Raw genomic sequence first — 14,526 nt, forward strand, 5'->3', positions numbered from 1 at the left:
AACCGCGTTGTTCATCCTAGCAGCGGACTTCACACTGCTGTGCCCCACCACCCTCCCCACGGCCAGGCTACACTCCTCCACCGAGCACGGGAAGGCCGGAGCGATCTTAATGCCGTGCGTCCGGGTTAACTTGGTGAGGTCCATGGCGTTTAGCACCACCGACCACAACACCACAAACCCTATAACCGACAATACACTATATCTATAAACAGAATTATCAACAAATAAACCAAAACCGCTCATTAACCGCAACCAGCTCTCAGCTCACACACACTCCACCACGAGAGAGAGAGAGAGAGAGAGAGAGAGAGAGAGAGAGAGAGAGAGAGAGACTTTTAAGATAACTTTTATTTAGATCATTTCATGCATCAGCAAAAATAAATAACACTTCAATCAGATCATATTTAAAAAAAAAAAGAAAACTACATGTCACACACACACACACACACACACACGGAGTTTAAAAATGAAGGACCAGTGAACCGTCCTCCTCTACTGAACATAGAACCTGTCTGATCCCCCACTGACACTTGAAAGCTTCCAGGTTACTGGTCAGGCTGTAGAAGGCGTGTTCTACTCTCAGGCGAGTTGCTACCAAACCTTCGAAGCACTTCTCCACATCTGTCCAGCCTTCACCCAATATCTGGTTCTTCCTGCTCTTCCAGGTGGCCAGTTTAGCCATACCGCACAGGAAGTTGACTAAGACGAGTGTTGCTCTGTTTCCTTTGTGGTATTTAGGCCCAAAAACAAACAACGGGAGAGAAAAGTTCTCCCCCAGAGCCTCCACCCACTGCTGCAGTTGTATAAATAAAACCTCTAATCGAGGACAAGTCACCACCAGGTGCTCTACCGTCTCCCTATCACCACAGAAACCACATCCCTCCCCAGTGCTCGGGTCCAGGTGAGCTCTGTGTCTGTTTGTAGCTAAAGCTCCATGTATAATCCTCCACTGGAGGTCACCCACCCGTTTTTCAACAGGAGGTTTATACAGGACCCTCCACCTGCCTTCAGGGGTGCAGCCTGCAGCAAAATCCTCAGTCCACCTCGTCTCCTTGACTCCAGCCAGAGAGCGAAGGTTCAGCACCTTCACACAGCTGACATAAAGCTGCTTCTTCCCACAAGAGCTGAAACTACCCAGCACCGGTGTTTTAAAGGAAAGAAGCAGTCCACTCTCCTCTCGCCACCCGTCAGCAGCAGGGCTGACGATCAGAGAGGGAAACAGGTACTCACAGTCATCATCCCATTGGTCAGCTAGAGTACGATTTTCAGCAAATGCTCTCAGTGGCACAGACAGGGACTGCAACATTTCTTCCACGATCCTCTTCAGAACTCTGGAGGACCTGATGTTGGTGACGTCACAGAGTGTTTCCCAGGATGTCTTTGTGAGGTGGCCCAGTTTGATGATGCCAGCCTCAACAAACTTACTTCTCAGTGTTGCAGAGGAAAATGTGGTTGTTCTTAGGAAGTCATTGTGGAAGAGCGGCTCCTCAAACAGCCATATCCCCGGTCTGGGGTCAGGAGTCCGCTTGACCTCCAGCGTCTGCCAGGCGTTCACCACCGAGCTGTAGAACGGTGTCAGTCCAGTCAGGTCAGCTTCAGTTGATGAGATCAGAAATAACTGTTTGTCCAGCCCCAGCCGGCCAGCTTGTCTGAGCAGCAGACGCGCAGGAGCCAACCAGCAGAGACCACAGCCGTACAGCAACTTCTGCACCGTCTGCAGTCTGAAGGCCGCAGTTCTGGACACAATGTCAATGAGACCCTGACCTCCCTCTGCCACAGGGAGATACAGGGCCGCTGCCCTCAGCCAGTGCTGACCAGACCAGAAGAACTTCACCAGGCGACGCTGCACATCTTCAACCAGACCTGGAGGTGGCACCAACACAATAAGTCTGTGCCAAAGAGACGAGGCGACCAAGTTATTCACTATCAGAACTCTTCCCCTGTAGGACAGATAAGGTAGCAACCATTTCCATTTAGACAACTTCGCTTCCACCTTTTCCAGCACCCCCTCCCAGTTCTGCCTCTGAAAGCCCTCACTTCCTAGATGGACTCCTAAAACTTTTAATCCATCCCTTCCCCACCGGAGACTTCCAGGAAGACCAGGCTCAGTCCCCGGGCTCCACTGACCCATTAAAAACCCCTCACTCTTCTCCCAGTTGACTCTGGCTGAAGAGGCTCTCCCATAAAAGACCAGACTTTCCTGAAGTTGCTGGACATCATGCTGGTCATGGATAAAAACATTAACATCATCAGCATAAGCTGAGACGACCACAGGAGGGTTGTGAGCCAGCCCCGGCAGAGAGAGACCCCTCAGCCTGCTCCTCAACCTGCACAGAAGAGGCTCGATGGCGATGCTGTACAGTTGTCCTGAGATGGGGCAGCCCTGCCTGATGCCTCCCGTGACGGGCACAGGACAGCTCAGCCCTCCCCCACCTTCACCACACAGCTAGCCCCACTATACAGCAGCTTGACCCAGGACAGGAACCCCACCCCGAACACCAAAAGCCTGCAAGGTTGAAAATAAAAAATCGTGATCCACACGGTCAAAGGCTTTTTCTTGATCAATTGAAATAATACCCACATTTACATTATATAATTTACACACATCACACACATCTCTTATTAAAAACAGATTGTCCAGCATGGATCTGTCAGGCACACAGTAACATTGATCTGGGTTGATCAGCTGTTCGATGCAGGTCTTCAGTCTGTTGGATAAAACCTTGGAGAGGATCTTATAGTCTGTGCATAAAAGGGCCACTGGTCTCCAGTTCTTTAAAAGGCTAAGATCTCCCTTCTTAGGCATCAGAGAGAGAACTGCGCGTCTACAGGAAGTAGGAAGTGTCCCTTTTTTAAAACACTCCTTAAAAATGTCTAAAATGTCTCGTCCCAAAACACCCCAGAAATGTTTTTAAAAATCTGAAGGTAATCCATCCACTCCAGGGGCCTTTCCGGACGCCATTTGCGACACAGCCGCGGTCAGCTCCTCTAAGGTGATGTCAGAGTTTAGTGTATCCTGTTCTTCAGGACTCAGCTGAGGAAGTCCTTCTAGCAGCTCTGCAGCAGAGTCCACATCACAGTGAACTGCTCTGAACAGCTCTGAGTAGAACTCTACTGCATGCTTCCTCATCCCAGCCGGTTCTGTGGTCACTTCTCCGTCTGGGAGCCGCAGAGACACCATCTGTTTCCTCCGAGCCACCGACTTCTCTAAGTTAAAGAAGAAGGTGGTCGGAGCGTCCATATCATGTAGTTTAGTGAAGCGGGCTCTGACCAAGGCTCCTTTGGCTCTTTCATGTAAAAAGGAGTTTAAATCCTGACTCTTGGTTTTGAGCCGTTCTGCATCCTGCCCGTTGCTTTGTGTGGCTGGGACAGCTTCCAGGTTTCTGATCTCCTCCTCTAGCTTTTTAATGGCTCTTTTTATTTTGACGGTGGAGTTGGCTGCGTACTGCTGACAGAACACTCGGATTTGGGCCTTTCCTACTTCCCACCACTGGGTAAGGCAGGAAAACTCGTCTTTCTTATTTTTCCAAAAAGCCCAAAACAGTTTAAAATTCTCACAAAAAGTAAAATCATGCAATAATTTTGTGTTAAAAGGCCAAAAAGACTTTGATTTTACTGTTGAGGATAAAATAAACTCCATTAAAACCAGATGGTGATCAGTAAAACCAACAGGGAGGATCTGACAGTTAAAAACCTGACTAGTAAAAGCGGCAGAAAGATAAAACCTGTCTAACCTGGCTGCACTGATCCTTCCATCTAAAACTTTGACCCAGGTGTACTGCCGGGCTGAAGGATGCTTTAACCTCCACACATCCACCAGATCTACTTTTGTTACGATCTCAGATAAAAGCAGAGATGACTGAACATGTGGCTCCACCCCCGTCCTGTCTAACTTAAAATCTGTGCAGCAGTTCCAGTCTCCACCCAACACAATACATTCCTCCTGGTCTATGCCACTTAGTGTTTCGTTTAAAATTTTAAAAACTCTTTCCCGCTCAGAGCCTTGATTGGGTGCATAAATATTAATAAAACTGAATTTAAAATCTTGTACTTCAGCTTTTACAATCAGGATTCTGCCTTGAATTATTTCTGAGTGAGAGATTATATTTACGTTTGCTATTGTAGAAAAGAGAATGGCAACTCCTGCACTTATATTTGTCCCATGGCTGAGGACATGCTGTCCACCCCACCATAAGCCCCAATCAATCTCATTGAGACTGTCAGTATGTGTTTCTTGGAGAAACACAACATCAAGTCTCTTCTGCTGAATTGTTTCCGCTAACACAGCTCTCTTCTTTGCATCTCTGCCCCCGTTCATATTTAATGATGCTACCCTTAGACCCTGCATGGGAAGATAGAAGAGAGAGAACAGCAAACAACAACAGTGAAACACCCAGTGATTTAAGAACATCTTTATTTTGACGCTTTCATCTTTTTTAACATTTTTGTGTTTGGTACCTTTAACCCTTTCCTTACCCTGGTGACTAATTTCTTTAGGCGGTAACGTTTCTTTTCATCTAATCGATTCAGCCCCACCCCCTTTTGTAATGTGGTAACTGACTGAATGAACTTTCCAATATCTGGGAAAAAATCTCTCACATTCACTGTTTTCCCAAATGTATCATCTAGGAAAATATTAATCTCCTCCAGAGAATACAAATCAATGCTCTGAGAAGCGCTTCCTACAACTGACCCAGTTTCACAGTCAGAGTCCACGTCCATGTCAGCATCCTCAACGTCACCATGACAACCATCCCTAACCACAGAGCCACCGGCCACCGGGCCTCTACCACCCGCATCCCCAACCACCGAGCCACCGGGCACCGGGCCGCTAACACCCGCATCCCCAACCACAGAGCCACCGGCCACCGGGCCTCTAATACCCACATCCCTGACCACAGAGCCACCGGCCACCGGGCCTCTAATACCCACATCCCTGACCACAGAGCCACCGGCCACCGGGCCTCTACCACCCGCATCCCCAACCACCGAGCCACCGGGCACCGGGCCGCTAACACCCGCATCCCCAACCACAGAGCCACCGGCCACCGGGCCTCTAATACCCACATCCCTGACCACAGAGCCACCGGCCACCGGGCCGCTAATACCCACATCCCCAACCACCGAGCCACCGGGCACCGGGCACCGGGCCGCTAACACCCACATCCCCAACCACAGAGCCACCGGCCACCGGGCCTCTAATACCCACATCCCTGACCACAGAGCCACCGGCCACCGGGCCTCTAATACCCACATCCCTGACCACAGAGCCACCGGGCCTCTAATACCCACATCCCCAACCACCGAGCCACCGGGCACCGGGCCGCTAACACCCACATCCCCAACCACAGAGCCACCGGCCACCGGGCCTCTAATACCCACATCCCCGACCACCGAGCCACCGGGCACCGGGCCTCCAACACCCGCATCCCCAACCACAGAGCCACCGGCCACCGGGCCTCTACCACCCGCATCCCCGACCACAGAGCCACCGGCCACCGGGCCGCTAACATCCACATCCCCAACCACAGAGCCACCGGCCACCGGGCCTCTACCACCCGCATCCCCGACCACAGAGCCACCGGCCACCGGGCCGCTAACATCCACATCCCCGACCACAGAGCCACCTGGCACCGGGCCGCTAACACCCACATCCCCGACCACAATAGAACCTTTAACACCCGTGACCACAACTATATTCTCAGTGCTCACTTCCCCTGCTGTGCTCACCTTAGACACCGAGCCGCCGACAGCAGCGGACCGGACCACCGGGCCCCAGGCAGCACCTCCAGCCGGCGCGGAGCCGCCTGCCTCGCTGAGCTCCGGGGGAACAGCCTCCTTTCCCCCGGCAGCCACAGCGGGCCCCGCTGCGTGCTGTCTGCGGGGACAGGAGATCCGCTTGTGACCCACATCCCCACACTCAAAACACTTGATGTTCCCCGAGCTCGCATAGACCATGTAGAACCCGTCCTCATGTTTGACCCGGAATGAGACATCCAGAGTCTGGGTGGTAGAGCTCAGGAACATGAACACCTGTCTCCGCAGAGATTGAACATGCCTCAGTTTGTGATCTTTACATCCCAGAGTCACTGGCCTGAACCCACTCGCCATCTTCCCGAAGCGCTTCAGCTCTTGCTCCAGCGCCTGGTTGGAGATAAACGGGGGGACCCCGGACACAGTGACCCGGGTGGAAGGCACCGCCAGCGGGGACACCTGGACGAGCTGGTCCTGGATCACCAGGCCGCTCTCTACGAGCTGCGCCACAAACTTCTGCTCCTTCAGAAACACGACCACCGCCTTGTTCATGCGAGAGGCGTAGGAGATGTTCCCGTGTCCCACCTGCTCTCCTACCGCCAACAACACCTGCTCCACCGGGCTGTCCTGCTGCGGCACCAGCCTCACTCCGTGTCTCAGAGACAGGGACAGCGGCCCAGAGGACGCCATCCCGCCGAGGAAACACGGCTCACTCACCGCCAAACAACCACAGACACACTAACAATACAACAACTAACAACTACACAATCATACAAAAACACAGTTTAGAATATAACTATAGCAATTTGCGAAAATACCACAAACTCTCACACGCTCACCACCACTCCACCAACAAACTCCCAGCATGCACTGAGAGAGAGAGAGAGAGAGAGAGAGATGAGTAAGGGTACGAGAGAGAGAGAGTGCGCGAGAGAGAGGAGAGATGAGTAAGGGTACGAGAGAGAGAGAGAGAGAGAGCGCGCGAGAGAGCGAGAGAGAGAGAGCGAGAGAGAGAGAGAGAGAGAGATGGGAGGAAGTGACAAAGAAAGAGAGATGGGAGGAAGTGATAAAGAAAGAGAGATGGGAGGAAGTGATAAAGAGAGAGAGAGAGGTGGGAGGAAGTAGTGGCAGAAGCACTACACATCCTGCAGGACCAATGACGGTTTCTTCATTCAGCAACAATGACTGACCGGCGTCTGACTGACGAGCTCTGCGATGCTTGTGCCGCTGGAAATCTACCAAAAGTGTTGTCTTTGCTGTCTAAGATGTCTCTCAGTAGCTCAGTTTATTGCTGGTGGGAGGGGGTCTGGAAAATGTATGATAGGGAACAGATTTAGAGAAAGGTGGCACTGGTACATTGAGAAATGCTGGAAAATAATCTGGGTCAGTTAACTCCTTGGATTAAATCAGAAGTGACAAGTGTGGGTGTTGTGTTGTTGTGTTAGACTCTGAGTTCCAAGGCCCACATTAAGGTGTCAGTCACATTAACAAGGTGACCGAAACCTCATTTTCAGACTCATGACCATATAAGGTTCCGGATATTTATGAGTCAGACAAAAGCTGAAAAGCTGATTCATTTCCAGCCGACTGCATTACTGTACTTTTGCGAAAATCTTAAGAATAAATTAAAAGACATTCAAACAATAGGAAACAGTTACAGTACAAAGCAAACACTAAAAAACTATTTAAACTATTTAACACAGCAGCAAAGCAAAGAAATAAAACAAATGTAACAGATGATAAAAGAGTAAAAACAAGAGAAAATAAAACAGCTCACCTATAAAAATGTGTCTTTAAGAGAGGGTTAAAAGAAGAGGATGCGTTTTATTTAAATATACACGTGTATTATGTATATATACATATTATTACTTAAATATAAATATATCATATTTGACTATGTTTCACCTCAGATAATGATGTTATCACTATTCCTTTCTTAGTTTTTGCCTTTTCAACAAGAGAGAAACTTTTTAGAATAAAACTAATAGTTATTTTAGTGTTTTGTCTTTACACTCAGTCCTGGGGCGTATCTCTCTGTATCAGGAGCCTTATGCCAATGCACTGCGATGGCCCACTGCACGATAATAAAGCGAGTGAAGCTGGTGATGAGGAGCTTTAGGTGATTTTAAACGCGCAGCTTTTGGTGCGTAAAGAGACATTTACGCAGTCTCGGCCTCGTCGGTGTCACCATGGGCAAAGCTGTGAACGTATTTATTGGTTGTATATTGGAAACTGATCAATCATCTGATCGGTTTCGTTACTCAGCCGTTCGTGTTTATTCATCCAAGGCAACGAGACAAAATTATCACAAGCGCAACAGATATGTGGAGAAAAAGAAACCGCGACCTATAAAATGTATTTTACCAGCTTCACTCGCTTTATTATCGTGCAGTGGGCCTCATTGTACATTTTACAGTTTTACAGTTTTATAGCGCAGTGCATTGGCATAAGGCTCCTAATACAGAGAGATACGCCCCAGGACTGAGTGTAAAGACAACACACTAAAATAAATATACATTTTATTCTAAAAAGTTTCTCCCTTATTGAAAAGGCAAAAACTAAGAACGAAATAGTGATAAAACCATTATCTGAGGTGAAACACAAGAGTAAAATATGATATATTTATATTTAAACAATAATATGTATATATAAATAATAAATCTCCCTTAAAGACATTTTTTTATAGGTGAGCTCTCTCCTATAGTTCTGATCTTATTTCAATATTTTTATAATGTTTTAGTAGCATTTAAATGGCACTTTGTAGTTTTGCTTTTTTGAAGAAATTGTACTTTCTTGATTATTGTTGTTCTGGGTTTGTACCCTCATGGTTGAATGCACTTATTGTAAGTCGCTTTGGATAAAAGCGTCAGCTAAATGAAATGTAATGTAATGTAACAAAAATGTCAGCGCTTCAAGTTCTTCTTTTCAGGCAATGAGAGCGCTCATTTAGCACATGTTAACCTGAGATGCAACAAGCTCCCTATTGGCTGTTGAAATCCTTCCCCACTAAAAAGCATTGCCTACTGTAGTGTTCTTTCACACACTCAATATGCTTACACCTGCTATTGAACTGGATACAAATGATTTGTTCACACGGTCAAAGCTATGTATTTCTTGTTGTATCCCGCCCCCAATTTGCAGCTGGGATAGTGTAAGAGAAAATAGAGAATGTTTCCTGCAAGACAGAGGGTAAAATGTGCCAGTGGCAATGAGAGCGCTCCTTTAAAGGGAGGTACCTGTTAGACTGAGATGCAACTATAGCCCCCTATTGGCTGAGGAAATCCTTCCCCATTGAAAAGCGTTGGCTTCTGTCGGTTTCTTCATTCAGCAACAATGACTGACCGGCGTCTGACTGACGAGCTCTGCGATGCTTGTGCCGCTGGAAATCTATCAAAAGTGTTGTCTTTGCTGCAAAGTGGAGCAGAAGTCAACGGATTCAATACATTCAAGAGAACTGCTCTCCAGGTGGGTACAGACCTCCATCACGCTGCATCCAGTTTGACTGCTTTAATTTACTTTCTGCTGTCATATATTTCCAGGAGACTTTGTTCATTGATACATGTAAGATTGATAATGAATCATCGAATCTGTGAAAGAGAGGAAATTGAACAATGTGGCCTAAGCGAGACATATAGCTCATACCAAGAAAAAAAAGGAACTCGTCGTTTTGCTTTATTTGCTCCCAGTGGTCGTCTCTCTCTCTCTCTCTCTCTCTCTCTCTCTCTCTCTCTCTCTCTCTCTCTCTCTCTCTCTCTCTCTCAGGTGGTGAAGATGAGCAGCACCGCCGTGGTCGAAGCTCTTATTGGTGGGGGGGCGAGCGCCGACGTGCGCGACCCGGACAGCGGCCGCACCGTGACCCATGACGCCGCGCGCGAAGGGTCTGTGGATACCGTGCGCGCGCTGATGCGTGCTGAGGCGAACGTGAACCTCGTGGACGACCAGGGCAACCTGCCGCTGCACCTGGCTTCCAAGGGGGGCCACCTGCGGGTGGTGCAGCTGCTGATCACACGCACCGCGCACCCCCGCGCGACCAACGGCCTGGGATACACCGCCGCGCAGCTCGCGCACTTCCACCGCAGGGTGGACACCGCCAAATACATCGACAAGTATCTGAGCGCAAGTGAGTCGATTTTATATCAGAATATTTTAATTTCAAGATGTCTCTCAGTAGCTCAGTTTATTGCTGGTGGGAGGGGGTCTGGAAAATGTATGATGGGGAACAGATTTAGAGAAAGGTGGCACTGGTACATTGAGAAATGCTGGGAAATAATCTGGGTCAGCTAACTCCTTGGATTAAATCAGAAGTGACAAGTGTGAGTGTTGTGTTGTTGTGTTAGACTCTGAGTTCCAAGGCCCACATTTACAAGGTGACCGAAACCTCATTTTCAGACTCATGACCATATAAGGTTCCGGATATTTATGAGTCAGCCAAAGCTGAAAAGCTGATTCATTTCCAGCCGACTGCATTACTGTACTTTTGCGAAAATCTTAAGAATAAATTAAAAGACATTCAAACAATAGGAAACAGTTACAGTACAAAGCAAACACTAAAAAACTATTTAAACTATTTAACACAGCAGCAAAGCAAAGAAATAAAACAAATGTAACAGATGATAAAAGAGTAAAAACAAGAGAAAATAAAACATTAAAAAAATATTAAAATAAGATCAGGACTATAGGAGAGAGCTCACCTATAAAAATGTGTCTTTAAGAGAGGGTTAAAAGAAGAGGATGCGTTTTATTTAAATATACACGTGTATTATGTATATATACATATTATTACTTAAATATAAATATATCATATTTGACTATGTTTCACCTCAGATAATGATGTTATCACTATTCCTTTCTTAGTTTTTGCCTTTTCAACAAGAGAGAAACTTTTTAGAATAAAACTAATAGTTATTTTAGTGTTTTGTCTTTACACTCAGTCCTGGGGCGTATCTCTCTGTATCAGGAGCCTTATGCCAATGCACTGCGATGGCCCACTGCACGATAATAAAGCGAGTGAAGCTGGTGATGAGGAGCTTTAGGTGATTTTAAACGCGCAGCTTTTGGTGCGTAAAGAAACATTTACGCAGTCTCGGCCTCGTCGGTGTCACCATGGGCAAAGCTGTGAACGTATTTATTGGTTGTATATTGGAAACTGATCAATCATCTGATCGGTTTCGTTACTCAGCCGTTCGTGTTTATTCATCCAAGGCAACGAGACAAAATTATCACAAGCGCAACAGATATGTGGAGAAAAAGAAACCGCGACCTATAAAATGACCCCAAAGTATTTTACCAGCTTCACTCGCTTTATTATCGTGCAGTGGGCCATCGTTGTACATGTTTTATAGCGCAGTGCATTGGCATAAGGCTCCTAATACAGAGAGATACGCCCCAGGACTGAGTGTAAAGACAACACACTAAAATAAATCTACATTTTATTCTAAAAAGTTTCTCTCTTGTTGAAAAGGCAAAAACTAAGAACGGAATAGTGATAAAACCATTATCTGAGTTGAAACTCAAGAGTAAAATATGATATATTTATATTTAAACAATAATATGTATATATAAATAATAAATCTCCCTTAAAGACGTTTTTTTATAGGTGAGCTCTCTCCTATAGTTCTGATCTTATTTGAATATTTTTATAATGTTTTATTTTATCTTGTTTTACTCTTTTATCATCTGTAACATTAGTTTTATTTCTGTTTATGTGCTCTGCTGCTGTGTGATCCTCGAATTGCTTTTAAATAGTTTCTTAGTGTTTGCTTTGTACTGTAACTGTAACTGATATTTAAAATCATCTTACTTTTTCTTTTACTTCAATGGATCCCTGTGCCATAATAAAATATGCACTACTGTAATCTTTTCTGATGTTTCATATTGTCCCTCTATAATTGCTATTATTTATTTTCATTATTGTCACTTAGGATAAATTAGTCAAATACTCATTATTTGTTTTCTCTTTTACAGACTAAATGATGAAGACACCCACTTCAATGTTTTACAATCTGGATTGGCTGAAACCTTCTTATGATTCTACTACTCTGCTCTTTCCTTTTACTTGGACTTTAACATTTTTTAATATTTTATTCTAAAATTACCCCCACTTAATTGATAATATAATACTTGTAATATAAACCCTGTGTAAATCTGGTACATTTATACCTTCTAGTGCAATCCAGTACAAAAACTAATAATAACCTTTTGCCCATAGTGTAATAATGTATCCCATTTGTATTATAATAGTTATTTGAAAGAGGAAATAGTGTCATGGAAGTGTGACACCAATAGCCAAAAAAAAATCAATTTTAAAGAAAGTGTTATTAATTTATTATTATATTATGGGCTACAATTATTACATTTTTAAAGGATTTTTTAAAACCCGGGAAATAATGAAACAATGTTATTACGTTATCGGCATGTTACTACATTATTGGCTTTTATTACATTAAAAATGAAACAATTATTACGTTATTGGCATGTTATTACATAATTGGCGGTTATTAAATTATTGGCTGCTACAGGCTGCAAAACTGTTTACCCCTGAAACACCAAAAGTTTTTTGTGGACACCTCACCCACCCCTCCTTCAGTGGTGAGTAGGTAATGAGTGAATTTTTTATTTTTCAGTGACCTATCCCTTTAACAGTGTCAATCAAAACTGAACATCATTAGCTTTTGTAAACTCTTTGGCTGAGCTTTTGTTTTGGATTTCACTCGATTTTACAGATGTACCTAATAAAGTGGCCCGCATAAATGTATTTTTAAAATAATTTATAATCTGAGAGCCAAGGTCTCATACTTTTTTTTACTTATGCCTCATAGTGTGACCAGTAAGCCACAGAACATCACATACAGTCAGACACAGATATTTGTTATGGGTGCAGAGACATTTAGGAGGTGTCACTACTGCTGCTGTGTTCCATTAACACCCCACATCAGTACCTTGTGACTTGTGAATACTGTGAGTCAAAATTAATGAGTGTGTGGCACTGCTTTTTTACTCTGGGATATTTGTATTATTTTTGTAATTTTCTTTTTTCATTTTTGTATCTCTCACGTGTTAGAAACGTTATCAACAACCCCACACACTTGCAGTAAAATCCTGTGGAGGATCTCCTGCTGTTTTTCTCACATCGGCCTCTCTGGACTTTCTGCGGACTTTCTACTAGGGGGCCAGACGGAGAAAGTCCGGAGAAAGTCTGGAGGCTCTCACTCGGACATTGACAGCCCCTGTGCAGAATGACCGGAGGATCTCTGGACTTCAGTGCATGTCTGAAAGTAGCTTATGTGGAATTTTGAGATTTTCATGACACTGTGTGAAAGAGGCATTCATTCAACCCTAACTGTGCCTTTTAAGGACAGAGCCTCCTACTGGTCACCCTGAATGAGAAAGAAAATGTGAAATGAACGAACTCCCTTCTCTCTGCTCTCTCTCTTTCTGTGAAATCTGCTATAGAAAAAATACACAATAAAAGACAGCAATAAATCCCTGCTTGTTCCCACATTTATCAACGTGTGTGTGTGTGTGTGTGTGTGTGTGTGTGTGTGTGTGTGTGTGTGTGTGTGTGTGTGTGTGTGTGTGTGTGTGTGTGTGTGTGTGTGTGTGTGGTTTCCCATATCTGAGTGTTTGAAAGAACATGAACATAACTATCGGAGGAGAACAGCGGACATTTAGGCTAAAAACCTCACAGAATGATCAACTGATGATTATGTGATCTGTTATAAAAAAGATGAGAAGTTCAAGTCCTCGTTGAGACCAGGGTAACTGGTGCCTTTAACGTTGCAGTGTGTAGAATGTAGTGACATCTAGTGGTGAAGTTGCATGTTGCAGCTGAATACCCCTCACCTCATCCTCCCCTTCCAAACATGACAGAGAACCTGTGGTAACCTTCAGTTTTCACAAAAACAAAGGGTGTTTAGTTTGTCCAGTTTGGGCTACTACAAGAAACAATGTGACCTCCATAGAGAGGACCCCCCCATGTAAATATAAAGTATTTCAATATAAAGGGCCCATTCTAGGGTAAATAAAACAACAATTTATATAATTTAGATGAAACACACTTGGATTATTTTATATTAAATTTCTGTCAATAGATCCCTTTAACCTGAATCTTAAACACTGGACCTTTAAGGACATAGATCCAGTTTGACTCTCTTTGTTTCAGGGGTTTGATTCTCTCCCCGCCCCTTGCATCAGAGCTGATTACTTCAAAACCTGACACTCTTCAAGTTTTATCGCTCCCATGTTGGGCTTCTAGTGTTTGGCCAGAGGCTAATTCAGATTCCCTGTACGGATGGCATACCTGTGCTCGGCCATCCCTCAGCCTCCTTTTAGTGAGGCCTACATAGAAACAACCACAAGTACATTCAAGTTGGTACACAACATGGCTGGTATTACAATTTGTGAAACTGGTGATAGATAGATTTTGTTGGTAAATACAACTCTCAAAGTGTTTTCACCATATTGTCACAGTAATTGCAATTATCTGAAACTGACCCCTGGGGGTTCAGTGACTACCTCCTGTAATGAATGATCGCTCTCAATGGTGTCCCAATTTTGCATTCAAAGTCTGGTACCATCAAAATACAGTTATAGGCATCAGTTGATCATTCTGGGAGGTGTAAAACTGCTCAAATTGGTTTCCTCATTGTAGATACTATATATTTTTATCACTTGAGTACACTTGTAGTCTAATAGTATTGTTTGATATGTTTACTTAACTGCTGCATTTTAATGTCTGTTGTCTATTGTGGATTCTCCTCTTTCTGCACCGTC

General features: G+C 44.9%; 1 protein-coding gene and 1 long non-coding RNA gene across 2 annotated transcripts; one reads left to right on the plus strand and one right to left on the minus strand.

The window, feature by feature from the left end:
- Positions 1 to 397: 397 nt before the first annotated feature.
- Positions 398 to 2,388, minus strand: LOC117760727. Its single transcript, XR_004613714.1, has 3 exons — positions 2,082 to 2,388; positions 1,759 to 1,764; positions 398 to 512 (listed from the first exon to the last, which is right to left on the minus strand). It is a non-coding gene; the product is annotated as an uncharacterized LOC117760727 (long non-coding RNA).
- Positions 2,389 to 9,087: 6,699 nt separating this feature from the next.
- On the plus strand, positions 9,088 to 11,850 carry cdkn2c (cyclin-dependent kinase inhibitor 2C (p18, inhibits CDK4)). The gene is made up of 3 exons (XM_034583124.1): positions 9,088 to 9,219; positions 9,517 to 9,874; positions 11,719 to 11,850. The coding sequence occupies exons 1-3, from the start codon at positions 9,088 to 9,090 to the stop codon at positions 11,721 to 11,723; spliced, it is 495 nt and encodes a 164-aa protein (XP_034439015.1). The 3' UTR covers positions 11,724 to 11,850.
- The last annotated feature ends 2,676 nt before the right edge of the window (positions 11,851 to 14,526 follow it).

Source organism: Hippoglossus hippoglossus, chromosome 4 (genome assembly GCF_009819705.1).
Source record: "Hippoglossus hippoglossus isolate fHipHip1 chromosome 4, fHipHip1.pri, whole genome shotgun sequence".
Classification (NCBI taxonomy): domain Eukaryota; kingdom Metazoa; phylum Chordata; class Actinopteri; order Pleuronectiformes; family Pleuronectidae; genus Hippoglossus; species Hippoglossus hippoglossus.